The sequence below is a fragment of the Nelumbo lutea genome, chromosome 1, assembly GCF_056320005.1.
Source record: "Nelumbo lutea isolate HS-2025 chromosome 1, American lotus-T2T, whole genome shotgun sequence".
NCBI classification, from domain to species: domain Eukaryota; kingdom Viridiplantae; phylum Streptophyta; class Magnoliopsida; order Proteales; family Nelumbonaceae; genus Nelumbo; species Nelumbo lutea.
The window spans coordinates 8,326,820-8,348,570 of record NC_142684.1 but is presented as its reverse complement, the minus strand read 5'-3'; the positions used below and the strand labels follow the sequence as shown (position 1 = coordinate 8,348,570).

General features: G+C 39.4%; 2 protein-coding genes across 2 annotated transcripts; one reads left to right on the top strand and one right to left on the bottom strand.

Annotated features, from left to right (window-relative positions):
- The first annotated feature begins 411 nt into the window (after nucleotides 1–411).
- LOC148873410 (Thioesterase/thiol ester dehydrase-isomerase superfamily protein) lies at nucleotides 412–13,872 on the top strand. Its single transcript, XM_088964589.1, is given in 6 exon segments — nucleotides 412–1,160; nucleotides 2,741–2,918; nucleotides 3,461–3,870; nucleotides 3,872–3,937; nucleotides 13,094–13,222; nucleotides 13,367–13,872. Coding segments are annotated over 6 exon segments (1,629 nt in total). The 5' UTR covers nucleotides 412–464; the 3' UTR covers nucleotides 13,517–13,872.
- A 500-nt stretch (nucleotides 13,873–14,372) lies between these two features.
- LOC148873409 (uncharacterized) lies at nucleotides 14,373–21,306 on the bottom strand. Its single transcript, XM_088964588.1, has 4 exons — nucleotides 18,950–21,306; nucleotides 18,631–18,830; nucleotides 17,046–17,290; nucleotides 14,373–15,511 (listed from the first exon to the last, which is right to left on the bottom strand). Exons 1-4 carry the CDS (start codon nucleotides 20,761–20,763, stop codon nucleotides 14,687–14,689), a joined length of 3,084 nt encoding a protein of 1,027 aa, XP_088820714.1. The 5' UTR covers nucleotides 20,764–21,306; the 3' UTR covers nucleotides 14,373–14,686.
- Nucleotides 21,307–21,751: the final 445 nt, after the last annotated feature.

Below are 21,751 nucleotides of genomic sequence, written 5' to 3'. Positions count from 1 at the left end.
TCCTTTCTCCAATGAATCAAGAAAAACCAAACAAATCCATAAAATTATATCTAAGAAAGAAACCTCTGCCATCTCATTTGATTATTGAATCCAACTAGAAATTTGTAAAAAAATCTATTGGAGCAACTAAGAATTCAATGTTATATTTAGAAAACTAATTGAATCATAAATCGTTCAAATAAATAAGATAAAAGCTAAATTGGGTATTTAAAAAAAATAAACAGCTGAATAAGTCTTTTTGGAAATTAATTGACGGAACTTTAACGGAGGGGGTATTTGTTGTAAAGTAAAACTTTAGCGGTTTTTGTTCCAAATGAAAGTTAGGGGGTATTTGTCTCGGACTCGGATTCCATAGGAGGCTCTTTGTAATTTACCCATGTTTAAATGATTCCGGCCATGAAGGAATCAACAATGGTTGATAACCTCCAATTGCCATGACATCATATGAACCAAGAATTATTTGAATGTCTCTCCACTCTCCAGCCATGAAACAATCCGTGAAGCCATTTCTCCATTTCTGCAGACCCGTCTCCACTGCATTTAACGCCATCAAACTCCACCAGAAAACCACCCGAACACCCATTCATTCTTCCTTTTTAATTGATTCTGTTTCTACACTCGAGCAGAAATCACCAAACCCTGTTCAGCAACTCACCAAAACTGCAACCTCATCTTCTCAGATAATCAAAAGCGTTGAACTAAAACCACCCAACTCAATTCAAATAGAGGCCTTTTCTTCTGTAACATCGGACCCATCTCAGAAACCAGAGGGTTCAATGGGTTCTGAATTCTCCCCTTCCAATACCATCCCTGTCGTTTCCACCTTCACTTCTCCTTTTGAGCATTCTCCATCAATCGACGCGAGCTCTTCCATAAGAAAACCACTTAGCCTATGGCCCGGAATGTATAATTCTCCTGTTACAAATGCTCTTTGGGAAGCAAGATCAAGCATTTTCGAGAGGCTGATCGACCCGCCCAAAGACGCTCCTCCACAGAGTGAATTGCTCACAAAAACACCGGCACAGAGCCGGACCAGCATTCTCTACAATTTTTCCACTGATTACGTCCTGAGAGAGCAGTACAGAGACCCATGGAACGAAGTCAGGATTGGAAAATTGTTGGAGGATCTTGATGCCCTCGCGGGGACCATATCTGTCAAGGTAACGCGAGCTCTTCCACTGCAGTTTTGCAAGATTTATATTAATGGTTTGTGCTTGAAATACGATTTTATGAAATGATTGAATCAGTTTCGCTCAATTTGCTACTCTTCTATCATGAAATGATTGAATCAGTTAAGAAGCTAGTTTTTCCTTGTAGTTTCCCGCAGAAATGTTGGGTTCTCAATTGTTTCTTATAAGGTTGCTGATACCACGGTCAAAGTCCCTAGATTCCACAAGTGCTATTTTGGGGCTCAAATTTGTCAGTAGAAAAAAAACAAAGTGGATTTGTGAAATGTTTTTTATTTGGCATGGCAATTGGAAATATGGTTTCCTGAATTGCTAGTGTGTAGAGCCAATTTCTGGAATTTGGATTACATTGTTGTAGCTTCTGGTTTTTGATAGTTCCATTTGTTTCCATGGTCCATGGCTTATATCATCATTTCCCTATTCAGCTCTTGCTCCTGATTTTCTATTTACTTTGACTAGTATTGAAGAAGTATGTTTGGATCAAGAGTAATACTCGAGTCATGGTATCCTTACTTCCTCTTCAAAATTTGCAATTCAAACTGGAGCAATGAGCTCTACCCTTAAACGAATCAAACAAAGAAGATTGAACTGTGACCAAAGATCCTTTAGCCCACCAATAACATTTTGTTTTAGGGTTTGAAAAATACTCTAGATTTTATATGCATTTCTTTGCTCCAACTAGATTTTGGATCCTTATGCTTATTTTATTGAGTCATTTTTGAACCTAACTTGTCTACTCAATTTTGAATCTAGATGCTAGATTCCATTGAATCCATTAATCCATTTCCAATTTTACATGATAGGTACAGGAATTACAGCTTGCCATGCCTTCATGTTTATTTTTGTTGATTTCAATATAGTTGACTAGTGTAATTAGACCCCTGAATTATAGAAATAATCCTTTTTTTTTCGTGATTTACTTTTTTTTTTTTTTTGTGAAACAGCACTATTACAATGATTATAGCATAACAAAACCTCTCTTTTTACCAATGCATCTGTTGACAAATAGTTCCGAAGAAGCCAATCCGTGTTGACACTGATCTGAAAATAGCTGGTTCTGTCATATGAGTTGGACGCTCATCCATTGAGCTTTAACTAGAAGTGATTCAGTCATAACATCCTTGCCGCCTCTTCAAGTTTTTAATACAAACTAGAACAGTGAGATCAACCATTCAGTGGATCCAAAGAAGAAGATTGACCTTGAAACCACTGACATAAGATCCTTTAGCCCACCAATGACATTTTGTTTTGGGTTTGGATTAAAACTCTAGGTTTTAGATGCTTATGCTTATTTTATTGAGCCAATTTTGAACCTCACTTGTCCACTCAAATTTGAACCTAGATCACTTTAATGGACTATATCGCATACCACACCTCAAATACCCAAGATGTAGGCCATTTTGCAACTTTACATAGTAGGTGTAGCAATTGTGGCTTGCTATACCATCATGTTGATCTTTTGTTGTTTTCAATATAATTGATTTGTGTAATTAGAAAATCCTGAATTTATAGAAACAGACCTTTTTTCCTGATTACTTTTTTTTTTGAATCAGCACTGTTGCAATGATGATAGCTTAACAAGGCCTCTCTTATTAGTCACTGCATCTGTTGACAAAATAGTTCTGAAGAAGCCAATCCGTGTTGACACTGATCTGAAAATAGCGGGTTCTGTCGTATGGGTTGGACGCTCATCCATCGAGATTCAACTTGAAGTGACTCAACCTATAGAAGGTACTTGGACTCATTATTAGATTTTTTTTTTTTTTTTTTTTTTTACATTCCTTTCAAATTGGCTTACAGGCATCTAATATTTTTCAGAATAAAATCTGAGAATCTGTACTAGTAGAGTTTACACCAATTTCTAGGACTTGATAAATTCAAACTCTGGTAAATTGTATGCTATTTCTTCCAGAAATCTGATTAAAATGTTCACATATTTCCTGGGGTACTTATAGATGCAGTTCAACTTGTGATACTGCAAAGCATGTGTCTGTTCATCAACCCAACAAAGCCATATCCAACCTATTTGGTGTTGGCTATATGAGTCTTGTTCCTCCATCTTACTTGACATTCATTTCCTTGTCTTAAATAAGTATGTTGACATATGTGTATGCTTCCTTATCCTATTAATATGTGACTGATATAATAGTATGATACTATAACCAAGGGTATTTACCCATAATTTATCGTATCTTGATACTTTTTCTCATAAGTTTCTTAGTGTTGTCTGTATTTTCTTTCCATATTATAATATGAAGACTTTTGTCTTGCAGAGAGCTTACATCCTTCAAATTCAATAGCTCTTACAGCAAACTTCACATTTGTAGCTCGTGACTCTAAGACCGGAAAATCTGCTCCAGTGAACCGGATCTCACCTGAAACTCAACAAGAAAAGAAGCTTTGGGAAGAAGCAGAGGCAAGAAATAAGTTGAGGAAATTGAAGAGAGGACAACATAAAAAAGACCTTGCAAATGGGGAGGTTGATCGGCTTGAAGCTTTGTTGGCTGAAGGACGAATCTTCTGTGATATGCCAGCTTTGGCAAACAGAGATAGCATTCTTATGAGGGATACCCGCCTTCAGAATTCTTTGATTTGTCAGCCACAGCAAAGGAACATGCATGGTCGAATATTTGGAGGGTTCTTGATGAACAGAGCATTTGAGCTGGCATTCTCAACAGCTTATGGCTTATGCCTTTGCAGGCATGGTGCCCTGCTTTCTAGAAGTTGACCATGTTGATTTCCTAAAACCTGTGAGTGATAAGGCTATTTCTTATTCCTTTTACTAGCATTAGTGCTGACAAGTAATTCTTTTAATTTTAATCATTTATGCTACAACTTGGAGCTATTACACTTGGATACCTAGACAAAGGTAGTCTATCTCTATCATGTCTGATGCATCAATTTTTTTTTTTTTTGGAAAAGGTAAAGTAATATTTATTGAGAATGAAATGCACACAAGAGGCTGAGATGAGTCCCAGAACAGGCTGACCGATCTAATCAGCAATTACACAAGCCATTGAGACAAAGAAAATAATGCATCTGAAACATTACAGTTTCTAAAATCTGCCGCCACAGACAACCAAGAAATCAGCTTGCCCACTAACTTCTGGGTTAAGTCCTCCAGACTTCGAAACTTGTTACCCAACACTCTTCTATTCCTCTCAGTCCAGATACACCAGATTACAGCAATTGGAATCATCTTCCATAAAGTCTTTTTCTTGCTCAAGCCCAATATCTGCCAGCAGCATAACAGCTCTTTTACCGACCTCGGCATCACCCAACAAACCTTCTAAGCGTTGAGGAAGTGGTTCCACAACTGAGCAGAAAACGGGCAGTGGATACACAAATGATCAGTAGATTCAGCACTGCACCCACATAACCTGCAAGAAAGGTCCGAAATCTGAAATCCCCTTTTCACAAGGTTCTCCTTGGAAAGGCATTTATTAAGAGCCATAGTCCAAACTAGGAAGCTGGCTTTAGTCGGACTGATGGGATTCCACACTTGCTGAACTGGAAAATCAGGAACACCCCTCCTACCAAGCATAGCAGCCAAAGATTTAACTGAAAACATCCCATCAGAATTCCACTTCCAATGCCACTTATCCTCTTATCCTCCGAACTATAATCCAACTCTTGATATTGAAGACAGATCAAGAGATCCACTGCCTCTTCCACCTCCCAATCAAAGAGGTTTCTTCGAAAAGAGGGAGTCCAAAGAACTGAACCACCAGAAATACTATAGCACTCAGCAACTGAGGCCTCTTGATCTGAAGCGCACTAGAAAAGAAGTGGGAAGGACTGAGCAAGAGGAACATCTGAGCACGAAGGGTCCTTCCAAAATTTGGTCTTATTACCATTACCAACCCTGATTGAGACCCCCTGACCATATCTGGAAAGTTCATTATCCCTTTCCATAGAGAGTTACCCCAATTAGGAGGGGGGTCCCCAGTTCTCCAATTGCCCCAACTCACACCATATTTGCTGGCAATGAGAGATCTCCACCAAGCATCAGATTCTACAGCAAATCTCCAAATCCATTTACCGAGGAGAGCAGAGTTAAAATACTTCAGCTTCCTTATACCTACCCCCCTTCAATTTTGGGGAGGCAGACTTGCTCCCAACTCACCAAGTGCACTTTTTTCTCCTCCTCCCATCATCTCCAAAGAAAATTCCTTTGAAGCTTTTCAATTTAATTTGCAACATTCTTAGGAATATAGAATAGAGATAGGAAGTAGGTAGGCAAATTGGAGAGGGTACTCTTAATCAGAGTCACCCTCCCCCCCAAATGATAGGTATTTTGCCTTCCAAGAAGCCAACTTCCTTTACAATCTCTCAATAACTGGGTCTCAAATAGCAGAGGAACCACCACTCACCCCTAGCGGGAGTCCCAAATATTTGACTGGAGGGACTCAATCTGACAAGCCAAAGCACTAGCACACTCTACTAAATTGGGAACAAGTCCAATTGGGATAATTTGGCTCTTATCCCAATTGAATTTTAGGCCTGTAATCACTTCAAACCAAGACAGGATCCCAAGGATTAACTCCACCTGAGAGGGGGAGGCATCCACAAAACACAATGTATCATCTACAAATTGAAGAATATTCACTTTCTCTCCCCTCGGCACAATTGCAAAACCTTCCCATTCTCTTGACACAATAGCCTTCTTATAGAAAAGTGTGAGGATTTCCATTACACATATAAATAGAAGAGGAGATAGAGGGTCACCCTGCCTAAGACCCTTGGAACTATCAAAGAAACCTGCAGACTTGCCATTTACAAAACTGAGAACTTTGGGGAAGTGATACAAACTTTAATCCAATTCCGCCATTTTTGCCCAAAATTCATCTGATGAAGCACAAGGTCCACACATCTCTAATTAACATGATCATAGGCCTTCTCAATATCAAGTTTACAAATCAACCCTAGGGAACCTTCTTTTTTCTTGGAATGAATGAGCTCATTGGCAATAAGAACAGAATCCAACATCTGCCTACCTGGAATAAAAGCACTTTGGTTATTTGAGATAACACTACCAAGGACTGCTTTCAATCTTTCAACAAGCACTTTAGCTAGGATTTTATAGAAGCTATGGAGAAGACTAATTGGCCTGAAATCCTTAATATTCACTGCACCTTCGATCTTTGGAATGAGGGTAATGAAGGTAGTGTTTAGACTTCTCTGCAATGAACCCCTCTCAAAAAAATCCTGGAAAACATTCAAGATGTCCTGTCTCACCGCATCCTAGCATTTAATATGGAAAAGATCTGTAAGACCATTAGACCCTAGAGACTTCTCACCAACCAACAACTTGATAGCTTCTTTAATTTCCTCCTTAGAGAAAGGTCTCTCAATGAGTGAAGACTGCTCATCACTCAACTGGTTAAAAGAAAGGGATCTAAGAAAAGGTATGAAGGACCAAGATTCCTTATACAACTTCTTGTAAAAGCTAGTTGCCACAAGCTTCATATCAGTCTCAGTGATACCTACCCTGTCCTCTCCCTCCAGTTTGGTAATTACAGAAGCTCTAGCTTTAGCATTTGCCATTTTGTGAAAAAAATGTGTTAAACTTAAACTCCTCAGTAATAGGGCCTCTTTCAGCCTATCCCCCTCTTTTAGCCAAGTCAATTTGGCTCTTTGCCTCCATTTAATTTATTTTTCCACTGCCAATTTGTCAAACTTCAACTTAGCCTGAAATCTTTTTAATCTGAGCTCCTCAGTAATAGGGCCTAACTCTTCAGTTGTGTCAATCTCCTTTATGGTACTCAGGAAAGCCTTCTTCTCAGTATCTAAACTCAAACTTTTCTCCAATTTCCAAATCTTTAGTCTTGCTTTAATGGCCCCCAATTTCTTTACTAAGATGAATGAACTAGTACCCCCCACTTGTAGGTCCTCCAAAACAGACTTCAGCAAAGGAACAAGAGAATCATCCTCAAACCGAGCATTCTCTAATTTGAAAGGAACCTTTGCTCTCACTCTAACACCACAAACCAGGTGAATAGGAATATGGTCTGACACTGGTCTTGGAAGGGCAACCTGCTTAAACTTCGAGAAGATATCTTCCCAATTAGAAGTAACTAGAAACCTGTCTAGCCTCACTAGGGTAGGAAGATCTTGATTGTTGGTCCAAGTAAACCTGTTACCATGGAGAGGTAAATCTTGAAGTTCAAATCTATTGATAAGATCAACAAATTGCACCATATCCCTCGATCTTCTCCCACCCGAGCTTCTCTCATCCGCAAAAAGAGCGACATTAAAGTCCCCACCAATGACCCAAGGAAAAGCAAGACTTCCCCTAGCCACGACCAATTCCTCCCAAAACTCCCTCCAATTTTTGTCATTAGGACCATACACATTAGTGATTCGACACACATTACCATCTGCAAATTTCAAGACAAGGGAAATCGAAAATTTTCCTATCTGATGAGAAATCAAGCTGCAAACTGTCGGGTCTCACATGCTCAGTAACCCCCCTGCACTACCAACTGCTGGCCCTAACCTCCCCCTCCCCGCAAGATACTTCTAGCCACTGCAGCTTCCACACTTTCCAACTTAGTTTCTTGAATCAAAACCACTTTTGAACCTGAATTTTTCAGAGAGTCACAAACTACACGCCTCCTCCCCGACCCTAATCCCCTAACATTCCAGGATAATACCTTGAACTCCAATAACAAAACCAAAAAACAACCACTACTGCCTGCTTTATCGTTAAGGTTCCAAGTCAAGCGTAGCAATTCCGTAGCAATTCTCTACTTCTTTTGGATTTGTTACCCCCCTTCTTTACTGTAGCTTTCCCCCCTGGCTAGATGCATTCTTTTCTCTACCCCCTCCAAGTACTTAATTGTTTCCTCTTCCAAACCTTCTAACAAGATCCCCAGAAACTTTCCCAAACCCATCAACTTAGAAGAAACCCGAGAAGAATCAAAAGCACTTTCAAGATGCTCCCTTACTAGGTTCGGCTAAACCAATAACAGATTGCTGCACTTCTAAGGCCGCTCATCCGAAACAGCACCCCTAGCGGTTTCACTGAACTTCCTACCTTCCACCTGTGACCCAGCACCCTCTAGTTCACCTCCACCGCCTATAACTTGAGAATCTGCAGCCACCATCACTATCGGATCTACCTCCATCAGCTCCTCTTCCTCTCTCAGCACCGCTAGCTGGTTGGATTTTAACTGTATCTCACCTTCCAAAGCAGTAGAATGGGAAGGCAAAGACTTCACAACCCCAGAGCCGGGGTCCAAAGCTCCCCCCCCCTCCCTTCTTCTCCCTACGTGAAGCAATCCCCCGTCGTTCCTGAGAATCCCCAGCAGCACCAGAACCCACACCCTGATGACCACACCCAACTGGAGGACTGAGATCTGGAGACATATGCGCCCATCGATCAGAGGGGGAACTGGACTCATTATAACCATTGGGCCCAGGCCCAACTTCCAGGTTAAAAGGTTGTTGAGCCGGCTGGGCTGGGAAAAGCACTCTAGGCCCAGTAACTTCATCCGAACTGCCATGGGCCCCCTGAGACTCGAGGAGGGGGGGCTGGTAGACCTTGTGATGACTCACTGGCACGCGGCCCTCCCTAGGTGCCAGCTGGAGTTCGACAAGGCACTCTCTAATTAAGTCTTTAATAGCTTCAACTCCCAAAGCCTGCCCGCTGCCCGCAAATTTGAAACTCGAATATCCTTTACAGCAGATTCCTGGGCGTGCCCATCTGGACCATTCGAAGTCGCCAAGATCGGACGGTTCAAAGGATCCCTCAAACCTGCATCTTCTTCTCTATCACCGGCCGCCGGAGAAGCTACTCGCGTCCCAGTCTTCTGGCTACGCACTGCTTCAGAAAAACAGGAGAGCTCGCTTTCGCCCAAGTCTTCCAGGACCAAAGTTTTGGAGCAGTTTGAACACCCCTTTTCTTCTATCTGGTCATCACGAGACAGCTCTTCTCCACCTCTCCATCTTCGAGCAGACGGCAGCACCTCTTGCCAGATCTGGACAGTGAAGACCACTTCCCCCGCCACCACTTCAACCTTGTTCGGGATTTGGTTCCCCCTACGGATTTTCATTCTTACCCACTCACAGGTCGCAATCTCCAACGGAGAATCGTCCGTCTCTATGAAACCCCCGCAAGCATCCCCAATAGCCCTTATTACACTTGGGCACCAGAGCAGAAGTGGAAGTCCAAAAACCCTAATCCAACTCGACTCTAAGTCCTCCCCTACTGCTAAAGGGTTAGGGTAATGACAACCCGCACTCGCCCCCCACCAGTCCAGTAAAAGGGGGTTTCTTCCCAACTGCCAAGGACCTTGCCTTAAGACCCATTCCGCACCAGCTCTCGACGGACAGGTGAAAAGTCCGTCCGCCATTTTCTTCACTCTCACACCCCCCACCTCCCTCCAAAATCTGTTTGCCCATCTCTCTACCTCCCTAATCTCCTCCCCCCTACGGAATCTGCCCACCAGACAGTTCCTCAAGAATTCCGTAACTACCACCCTTTTACCATCCACCCATTTCACCTCCGACGCCCCAAAAGCAGGCCAAACCCCAGCTGCCGCCGCTTCACTGTAAGAAAGATTGCGCCTTGCCCTCCCTTCGTTCTCCAATCTACGGTACCAGTTGAAGGCTTCCCATCTTCGCTTACCTCCACCTGATCTACTACTGTAAGAGACTTTACTCTCCACCATAACTTCAGACAAGAAACCCTTCACCGGAGAAAACAGACTTCACAGTTTCTGGGTTTTAGTGTAAATTCCATATATCTGGCTCCTTTTCCAGCCACGCCCTTATCATATCTGGCTAACATATACTGTTAGCTATCCCATCCATTGCATTCTTTTGGATGAGTGGTTAAAACCATGTTAGAGAAAATATGGTCATATGATAATTGGAATTTTGGATGAGTGGTTAAAACCAAAATGGCATTTTGGTTCCACCAATTGTGCATACCATGTATCCTGAATCAATTTCTCTAATAACACAGCTAAAGGGAACGCCATCACTATTAATAAAGTGTCCTTCCATTTATTATGCAAAAAGGTGTAGTTAATGTTGTTGAACATTTGGATCAGTGTGCACAGGTGAGGCACATTTAAGGCATGCACCGTACTTCAATTCAGGCACAGCCCCTTTTAAAAGCATACATTTAGTGTGTCTTGCACCACAGCTCAGGTGTGCCTTTTCTAAGTTTTTCATTTATGCTTCTCGTGTTGTTCTGAGAAATAATAAGGTATAGGTAAAGTTTCCAGCATGTATTCCTAATGTGTATAGGCTTTTTATAAAAATGACCATACTTTTAGTCTGATGTGACAAGAGTAAGAGTAGAATTATCAGATGTTGACTATTGGAACATGATCATCCTTCTACTCTCTATATGCCTGTAAAAGAGATATATCATCCCGAGAAAACGCGTGATGCACTAAGACGATTTTGAAGGCAGAAAATTCATCAAACAGTGCAGATTTCAAAAGTTTTTGCCAGGTTGAAAGGGGGTTTATTTGGGGTTGGTCCTTTAAAAATGGTTAAGAAATCAAAAAAAAAATTCCAAGAGAAGCAAAGAGTTTTCTGTTCAAGCCATTGGTGAAACTAAGTAATGGAGTCAAGTTTTGTTTCGTTGGTGTGTGTTTGCCTTTTGGGTTGTAACTTGTAAGTTGTTTATCAAAATATTGGTTGTGTGCCTGGGTATTTTTTTGATGCTTTAGCTTGTTTCAGTGTTGGTATTTATGTCTTTTGGGGTGTTTCTGTTGGTTGTTTGTTGAGGGATTGGAGCTGGGTTGGGGTGTAGGATTACTTTCTTCTCTCGGGTGACTGCTTCTCTCCTTTTTTGTAATTTCTGTAAATTTTTTGTTTTACTATAAAAAAAAAAAATAAATGTTGTACTCAGGATTCAGACTGGCCTAAAACCCAAACACCCTGCTTCCCTCTTATAGGTAGCTGCTTCTTTGGAGCTCTTGCACTCCATGGTCTCCAAACAATCAATCTCCTCCAAAGAGACTTTTAGAGAAATACATAGAGGTCTATTTCCATAATTGAGATTGTTCACTTCAGATCTCAAGTGATATGCAAAGGCAACATTGAAAGCCTGGGAATAAGTTTCTGACACTCCACAAATTTCTTTGGCAGTTCTTATCGCAGATAGTTCCTACTTATGTATGGAGTTCAAGGTTTAAGATGTCGATGAAAATGTCGCTCACCAAAATATATGACATATGTTGGATATGTCGGAAATGTTGAGGGGAAATATTGTAAAAATTAGAGACATTGTGGAAATATGCAAAGATATTTTGTAAAATGATAAAATAAGAATTAATATATATTTCTAGACTATTATCTTATTCCCAACCATGATATATAGCTAAGAAACTAAGATCAATAACAAAGTAGTAAATGACGATTTACTGATTTATTATACATTTTGATGTTTTTACAAGGTTATCTGATATTTTCTTTTCTTATTTTTAATTCTGATTTATTATAAATTCTAATATATTTATTTCACACTAGTAAATAGAAATACATTTATTCTGATTTTTTAAATATTAAAGTTATAATACATTATGTTTAATTATAAATTTAATAATCTGATTCTCTTTTTTGTAGTATTAAGATTATGATAAATTCTGATTTCTTATAAAACTTAATGAATTTATTGTGATTTTTAATACTAAATTTATAATAAATTATGATTTAGTATAAAATTTATTAAATTTATTCTGATTTTTTATATTAAATTTAGAATATGGTTTATTATAAAATTTAATAAACATTTTCTGATTTTAATAGATATTTAAAAAAATACTAACTAGTTAATATTTTATTACTTGAAAAATATTTTATGTTTTATATTATAAAGTAATTAATTTATTCTTTTGTTTTTATAAATATTTTATTTGAAATATTAAATAGAAATTATTAATGGAATAATCTATATTAATATACTGTATTATATTAATATAATATACTACTATATTATATTTTTAATGTACATTAGTCGACATAATAGGAAAAACTGTATTTTTTTTTTGTTATTTGGACCGATGTGTCGACATTTCCGAAACATAGGAAATGTCAACCGATATAATATAATTTTTATATTATCATCCATTTTCATGTCGGTGAACCTCAACGTCGACATATGTCGGGCGACATTAGTAACATTTGGCAACATTTGAAACCATGATGGAGTTCACCAACCACGACACCACTAGGAGATTCTCTTGCATCCACTTCTCATACTTCGGATCATTAGGATTTGGCTCAACTACTACTCCCACGAGGAAACCAAATTTCCCATACCCCCCATCCCCCCACCCCGATGGACATGCAGCAAATTGCAGTGTATAAACCATTCACAAGTTCGGAAGGGAAAAAAAGAATCAGAAACTCCAGAATAATAGTAGCCAATTGTTATTCCTCTCCCCAATCTCCACATGTTTCCATTATGTCCAAAGGCAAGAATGCATAAGATTATCTTTGAAACTTTCAATTGGAATCTCTACTAGGAAGTGTTGTGAAGTCATAAGCTCCTAGCTATCAAATTTAATCAATGTGACAAGGACCGTAGCCAGTGTACCCCTCCCAAGACCCCAGGTAGCTGGGACCAACATTGGGTAATGCCCTTTTTGACAAGGAAATTGTTGGATTCTACCCATGTGGCATTGACACCAAAAATTAACACATTTGAAAGAATACATACATTTTATGATTTTCTGTTTACACTTTAGCTAGTTCATGGTTGATTTCCTTAGCACAGCTTGCTTGATCAGCAAAATGTTGCATTGATATATCTATTCAAAAGGATATTACTGATTACCATTTTTGCGAGCTTCTTGGGGAGCGTTTACATTACCATGTTCTGCTTTAGGAGTCATTCAGAACAAGTACATATTAGAAGGGATCACCATGTTCTGCTGATGCAGGTGGACGTTGGAGACTTTCTGCGTCTCAAATCATGTGTGCTCTACACAGAACTTGACAACCCGGAGCTGCCACTCATCAATATTGAAGTAGTTGCTCATGTTACAAGGCCTGAACTTCGATCTAGTGAGGTGAGATCCTGAAAGATGAAGCAATATAACAACAATCCAGCTGGTTTAGTAGTTACTTATTTATAAACTGTCACACTTTTGATGTGAAATTGCAGATTCTTCCAGCAGTAGCTTACGTTTTTATGCATTTTATGTTATAAACAGGTATCAAATACATTTCACTTCACATTCACTGTGCGTCCAGAGGCCATGGAAAATGGACTGAGGATTCGGAGTGTTGTGCCAGCAACAGAAGAGGAGGCACGGCGGGTGCTTGACCGCATGGATGCTGAGAACTCGCAATTCATTTACTAATTAGTAAATATACCTTGCGATAAGAGAAAACAAGAATTTACAAGAATACATATAGGATTTTTTATTGCAGAGGCCTCAAGCTCTACATTCACATTGAAACATCTTGAAGATGAATGGGATGTATGTAGGACACCTGCTGTATTTTGTCTGCTGACAGTAAAATTAATGGAATTTTCTTCTGATTATTTCAAAAGAAAGACAGTTTCCATGGTTGGTGTCCCTAGTATAAACACAAATTAGTTCTGTGATATACTTTTTTTATGTTGTAATTTTTGCTCAATTATTCTCTTAAAAATTTTATAATGTGGCTACCTTTGTTCTTAAATATAAATATCATACTGAGTTTTTACCATTCATTAGACATGTTTTCTTTTATTATCATATTAAATATCTTAATTAGTCATGATAAGCCTAACTCTCTATATTTCCACACTTGTATTGGAATACTATCAGGTTCTGATACATCTTTTGTAACATTCAACCACCAAAATATATCCTAATACATCTTTTAAAATTGTCTTTCCAATACTATTTGATACAGTGTTGTTGTTTTGCCATCATGTTTTGGGTTGATTAATACAAATTTGATATTTGAAAACATATCAATATAAATTGCTAATTTTACCTAAAACATCAAATTTGATGTTTTTTACATACATGCATTTTTCTAATAAAATAACATTCATCTATAATGTGGCAATACATTTTTTTTCTCACAGATCTGTATTGATCAACCCAAAACACAACGGCAACACAACGCTATTGTACCAAACACCCCCTCAATCTGTCGATGGAAAAAAATAAATGTCAGCATATATCAAAATAGAAATATCCAGAGATTTAAATGGCATGTAAATTTATAAAGCCCATCAATGAAAACCCTACATCTATTACTGAACCGCATTCTTGATATCCAATTCCAATAGATTTACAAGAGAGATCAACATATCACCAACTCTTCCTTATTCTTCCCTTGAGATATTGCTCTTCTATATTATATGCAGAACAAGAAACATGAATTTGTATAAATACAACAGAGACTGTTTCATTAAATATTTGGGAGGCCCGTCCAACCATTATCCTCCCCTGTCAAAAGTCTTCTCCTAGAAAAAAAAGGCATCTTGACAAGTTGGCATGAAAAGCAATCAAAATATCAAAGAGAACCAAGTCCTATGATGATGATGAACTGTCATCATCTGAAGAACTGTATTGCCGCCGCCCATTAAATCTAGGAAAAACAGGAGGTAGTGTTGGATTGACTGGCACAGGAAGATGTCTGGCTGAACTTACTATCGTTCTCTCATTGATCTTCCCTACTTCCTTACAGACCTGGTCAAGGATAGAAAGAAAGTCTCTCACCACCATGAAAATTCTGAATGGGTGAGCTTCTTCCTTGGTTGAATTTCCATGGAAGTATTCAGTTATCTCCTTCACTAGAGAAAGAGCCACACTCTCTTGTGCTTGAATCCGGATAATTTCCTCCTCGGCCTTCTTCAAGAAGGCATTCATCGACTCAGAGAATCTGCGGTTGCTTTCCTTCAACTCCATTGCTTCATTTAATCTCACTACCTCATTGATGTTCCCAATTCCTCTAGCAAGCTTTGAGACGTCACTACTAAGCACATCGGAGTCCACTGCAGCAGCTTTCTTTACATTAGTCAACTCTCCGCTAAGACCAGCTACAATTTTAAGGCCTAACTTCCTAATTTCACAATCATCCCTAAAGGTGGATTGCTGGGTTTTTCCATTGGTTGGATTCTGATTGGCACCAGAAAGACGAGAACCTTCCACTCTTATGATTTCCTGTACAACAAAATGCAAGAGTGTGGTTTTCCCATCAGTGCCCTTGACATCAACGAGCTTGAGGAGTGTGTCAAGCTTGAAGGCATGGGCATCCCCACGGTTGGTTCCAACATTCATGCGGTTCCCACTCTTGAGAACAGCTTCTAGAAGCTTCAAAAACATCCTGCTGTTCCTCAGTTCTTCACAAGCTGCCTGCAAAAGAAAATTTGGTGAGGATGATGATCAGGAAGCAACTAACTCGTCATTGGACACAAGAAACTACAGAACCTAAGTTTTTGCAATAATGAGATATAATTGCATTTTCCATCCATACGCAATTTTATTGTACCATCAAAAATAGGTCCCGATGACCTGTACAGAGCAAATACCCTGCATATATGATCTAGAAGAGGCAAAAGAAGGAACTTTCATCTTGTCGTCTTCGTCTGACTGTAGAATTTATTACAAATAACCCAACACTATAACAGTAAACTTTCAGGCAAAGAATTACACCTTGTGCTGCAATTTGTAGCTACTCCTAGGTTCTATCAAATACCTTCATTTTTTACCCTATCCTTTCTAGTTTTTCCACTCATTCATATCAGCATATGCTTAAATTCGACAAAATTTAAAGCATCTATAAAATTTTTATAGAAAAGTTTGTTAAAATATTCTATCTATATCTTTGTGATGGCAATACATGAATGTGAACTATTAGGAGTTCATTACAAGAAAAAAAATTAAAATTAAAAATAAAACATTAGGAGTTAAGAGTAACTTGTGACAATCACAGACTTCAACTCTTACGCATGCATTTTCAAGGCTCATGATTGATGTCATAGCATGACATTTGGATATGCTAAGCATGTTCAGGTATCAGATTACTATTATTTGTAGATCTAAAATTAAAAATTAAGGATAAGTGTAATAACAATAATAGACAGGTCATGGACTTGAACACCATGACATTTGGATTACACCATTCAAGTCTTCATGCTGCCTCATTAATATAGTCCGTGAGCAACCCAAATTTTTTTCCCCATGGAACAAAAAGTCATTACATAGGCAGAAATCAGTATCTTTGTTCTTCCACCAAATTCTCCAACAGTATTGCACATAAAGGCCACCAAGGCTGGTGCATAGTGATCCAGGATCTTTGGAATGGGTGTACTGGATACAAAACCTCTGGAATTTTGGCACAAAGTGGCCACTCATAGTCTCAAACCAAGGCTGGTGCATAGTGATCCGAGATCTTTGGAATGGGTGGACTGGATACAAAGCATCTAGCATTTTGGCACAAAGTGGCCACTTGTAGCCTCAAAACAATTTTCTCACACTTGTCAGCCTGAGAATTTATCAAAGCACCAAGCAATGGCACCCAGTTGGGTTGTTGATATTCCTCATCCATGCATTCTGTACTTGAATTTCAAGTCAAAAGTCAGAACCAAGGCAGAGAAGAAATGTACCACAGTTTGTACAACTAGGAATCTAGGACAAATATATGCTAGCCCAGCTGACTCTTCAAGTCACAAGCTTGTAGATGTACCATATTGGTTGCTCCACTATCAGTAAAAGACATCAACCTTGAACTTGAAAATGTTCAAGTCAGCTATATAGAGAACTTTCTAGACAGCAAGCAACTTTGGATACATGTGATTGGGAATAGAAATTGAAAGATGACTCAACAGTAAATTTAAAGATTCATGCATCTATAAACAAAAATATTGAAGGCTGACGAAAGATTTACCTCTAGCGTTTCAAATGACTTCTTAAGGTACTCAACTTCTGAATCAAAATTGGCTATATATAGCATTGCATCCACCCTCTTAAATGCAAAAGGAATATCAAGAACTGCCTTAAGAAATTTCTCTGCATGGCCAAGCTTGAATGGTGAATCATCTGTGTATTCTTTTAATTTACGTTCTTCTTCTTTGGTTGGAGCCATCCTTAACAAACTTTCTAGAAGATCAGTTCCCAGTGTATCTGTGTTACCTGTTGCAAGTACAAATGTTACAAAATTTATCAATCCATTATCTAAATGAAGCATGCTTTCTGCACACACAAAGGAGCACAGAAGAATAACATAAGACTTCCAATAGGCAGAGTACAAAATAAGGCAAGATCAGAGAGACAGACGAAAATTTAGGGGACTCCTTTCTACATGCAGAATAAAATTAAGTGTTTAACAATTGAAGCCAACTGGATATCTCTAGATAGAATTTGAATGGGTTCATTACTGATGGTTTTACAGAACTTCAAAAAAAAATCTTTGATAAATGGTTAAGAGATTGACTCCTCCCATGGAAGATAAGCATACGTTATATGATCAAAACTGATTCAATATGAATAACTTAATAGCTGTCTAGTTAAGTCCAGTGGCTCAAGATTGAAATAGAAGTTCATGTAAAGCACTGATCTCAATGACTACCTATGAATTTGGTTAGAAATCAGATAATTTAAGTTAGAATTTTTTTTTGAACTGTAAATTCATTAGCAATAATAACTGAAAACAAACTACAAATGTTTACTTGTTTAGGTTTTCCATTTCTGTTTTGCTTTTTCCACAATGAAACCATCACCATGAATTCATTAGGAATACCAACCATGTCTTTTCTTCTTTAAATAAAGTAAGGTTAGCTCTATACATATTCAATTCACTTTCTCTGAACCCACTTGGAGGGTCATGGTTATTTACTCAGAATAGCTTAGTCAGACTGTACAGTAATAACAGTTCACACATAGATAATCTACATATGGACTAATAATAACATGCTTCTCAAGTGGGTTCAAATAGAACTAAAGCAATCACGGATACTTAACTAAAAAAGCAAGTGACAAAAAGATCATGATTGACTAGGCAGAGGTTAGGGGCTTTAGAGTGTATGCCTCCAAAGTGTTGTTATAAAGAAAATTAGAAAGATTAGGGAAAAAATACAACTCAACCTTATCCCAGCTAAAGGTCTACACAATTCTTGCTTCATAATATCATTCCCTCAAGGTAAATATTCTCTAGTATTTATCAGCAACCCTTCAAATGATATTCAAAACACAAATCTAACACACAATATATACAAAGATGAACCAACAATCCAATTCTGAATGGACATAACTGTCAACCAATTTGATCTAATAATAAAGGAGTTGATAGATTTTAAGCAATTCCTGTGGTGCCTGAAAAATATGGTGTGCGAAAAACTTTAACCAATCAAATGCCCAGGTGAATTTTGATGAATGCCAGTTGATTGGTTACCACTTGGATGAATACCGATTGATTGGTTATCAGTTTTTTAGGTACCATGACATGACCAAGTTTGCCTAGGATGACTTGTTACCTTCTAAAAGGGCTTCACAGACTTCCTCTACAGTCACATTCAGTGCCCGCAGCAAAATAGCTATATTCTGGGATTTCTTTGGATCAAGTACCCTATTCTCTTGGTTAGGCGAAGGAAGGATCGGATGGCGTGTCATCTCTTTTGGAGTCGAGTTCGAAGTATTCACCACAAACAACGTCTCGATCATCTCCTCGTTCAGTCTGCAACCAATCAAACTCTATAAATTTATACACTAGTACAAGACACACACTACCCGAGAAGAACACAGCTCAGAAAAGAACCCAGACGACACATTACATCGTAAAAGAGAAGATCTTACTTGAAAGAACTGGATTTCAACTGATCCCACACCATTGCACGATCGGAGCTTGCTCTAACCTTGTCCCAATGTAACGGCTTCAGCTTTGGCTTTGGAGTCTCCTCATTTCTCTCACTGGTCTCGGAATTCTGTGGTAAACCATTCGGAGAAATTCCAGGTGAATTTTGACAGACAACTGATGCAGCAGGATTAACAAGTTTGGGTGGTCTAGTAACTGGTTCACGGGCTGGTGGACGATGAATTGGAGTATTCCAGAATCGGGCTGGTGGAGGTGGAGGTGGCGGTGGTGGGATGGAAACAGGGCACCTAGAAATACCATCCGTTCCGGCCGGAGACTGCCCATTTTGGAGAGAAACATCAGAAACTCTTGTGGATAAATGTGGGTTTTTCTCGGAATCAGATATTGCGGTGGGTGAATGCGGATTTTTCTCCAAATCAGAAATTATTATAGGCGAAGATGGATTTTTCTCTGAATCAGAAATTCTTGTGGGTGAATGTGGATTTTTCTCCCAATTAGAGATCCTAGCAGACGAATATGGGCTTTCCTCTGAATCAGAAATTGTTGTGGGCGAATATGGATTTTTCTCCGAATTAGAAATCCTAGTAGGTGAGTGTCGGTTTTCTTCCGAACCGAAACTTCTAGTGGTTGAATCAGAGTGTGAGCTTTTCTCCGAATCAGAAATTCTTGTGGGTGAACGTGGGTTTTTCTCCAAATCAGAAATTCTTACGGGTGAATGTGTGATTATTTTCGAATCCCTTACTGGAGGTGAAGAAGGCGGAGAGGGTGAAGGGGGCTTTCTCTTGGGAGGTGATGGAGTCATCGGACGCGGTGGAGGCGGCGGCGGTTGAGGAGGTGGAGGCAGAGTTGCAGCAAAGTCTGGCAGTTTCGATTTTAAGCTTCTCGAGCTTAAGCTAACCGGTGAAGGACTGTTAGACATAGATGGAGTACGCGAGGCCGAACCGGAAGATGGGTATGATGGCGTACTCGAGTTTGAGCTTCTGCTCCCAAAATTCTCCACCGACACAGCCTGATGTACCCTCCGAGAGCTTGATCCAGTAGCAGTCAAGCTCTCCTTACCACCAGTAGAACTTCTCGGGGAGTAAAACTCCTCTTCCTCATCTGCAGTCGTACTTCCGTCTGCATTTTTATGTTTCTGCCTGAAACTTTGTTGGGAAAGCGGTGGAAGCGGGTGGAGCTCCGGGGAACCCAGTTTTCTATATGGCGACGTACTGGCGGCGGCGCCACTAGCATTGCCGGCATCGGTATCACCATCGATCCCATGGGAATTGACAAGAGTACCCAGATAGAGAAACTCAGAGCTAGTGGCAGATACGCCGCTAACCTTTTGATGGGCATCGGTTGGAGCGACCGAAGATGGGCACCGATCGGATCTGGATGTCTTGCCGTCGGATGAATTCCGTCGTTTCCTGATATAGATAAGGACGGCGAAAGCAGAAACGAAAACAAGGGCAAGGAGGGAGAGGATAACGGTGATGATGACGAGCTTGGGCGAAAAGGATTTGCGGTGGGGAGGCTGAGGAAAGATGAGAGAGGAGATGTTAGAAGGGAATGCGGAGTCGGTGGTTGGAGAGGGTGGAGGAGGTGGAGAGGGAAGAGATGGGAAGAAAGGTGGTTGATTGTTGTTTGAAGAAAATGGGAATTTGGGCTGGGGTGGAGATTGGATTGGAGGATTTGAGTCCAGAGGGAAGAAGGGTTGATGGAGGATCCGGCGATGGTGATTGCTAATGGTCTTGCAGGCTGAGTGATGACAAGTAGAGGAAAGGAGGAGGAAGAGGAGGATCAAGGTAGGCATTGTGGTTTCAACTCTCTCCCTCTCTCAGAAGAGAGAGAGTCTGTAACTCTGTGCTGTGTCAGTGTACCTGGGAGTGGGGACTTTTGACTGTGTGAGGTCTGTAGAAGAAAGGAGAGAGATTCAGTTCTTTGGTGGGTGGTTTGAACTTAGAGGAGAAAGAGGACTGATCGTTGATGGGTATCTTGGAAAGTTGGAGTAGAGATGAGCTGGAGTATAGACAGAAAGTTCAAACAAGAGTCGATCAGTGTCTGAGGTGTATGTGATGAATTATGGAGAGGGACAGAAGCTGTGTTGACTGTTGTTGTAGTAAATTATTTTTAAGAAGACGAGGAAGAGGAAGAGATATTTGGCAATGGACTATCCGGGTGTGAAAAGGCTGAAAACAAGACAGAGAGAGGGATGTGGTGAACTGCTGAGACCATGAGAGTGATGTTTTTTATTTTAATAAAAAAAAAGTAAAAATAAAAGAGTCATTGTACTATATAGACTACAGTAGCATGTGAGAATGAAAAAGTAAAAGCAAAAATTGATTAGTTTCGTTATTGCTTTTAATTTTTAATTTTGAAGAAGTAAATAACGTGCTGTGTGAGGAGCAGAGAGGAGACACAACTACGAGAACAGAGAAGCGTTTGTTGTACACAAATCTGTGTGTTTGTTGTTATGGGATGCACGTTGAGTATGGATTCACTGCACATTATTTTTTGTACCAACTAATGATTGACTGACAAGTGTGCAATGTGTTAAATTCTGTAAAAAGCCCTCCCATGTGAGTGAAAGTGTCAACTGGCTCGTTGTCGTTGATGAGTTGAGGTCTCTAAATCTCTCATCTCTGGTTAGTAGCGGAGTTGTCCTGACACCTTCCATCATATGTGATGTGAGTCTATGTATGACTTTGCTTTAAAAAAAAAAAAAAGAATTAAAAAAAGTACTTTGTGGGTAAAGTAAAGCTCTCCATGCTTGCGAGAGACTAATGGAGCTTTTCGTATTA

Bases quoted from the DNA above. Each gene is read 5' to 3' on its own strand.
- LOC148873409 (XM_088964588.1), bottom strand. From the start codon at position 20,763: ATGCCTACCTTGATCCTCCTCTTCCTCCTCCTTTCCTCTACTTGTCAT. The intron at 18,831-18,949 runs GTAAGATCTTCT...GATTGGTTGCAG, and splicing joins TTGAAATCCAGTTCTTTCAA to ACTGAACGAGGAGATGATCG. The intron at 17,291-18,630 runs GTAACAAGTCAT...TACTTGCAACAG, and splicing joins CTGTGAAGCCCTTTTAGAAG to GTAACACAGATACACTGGGA.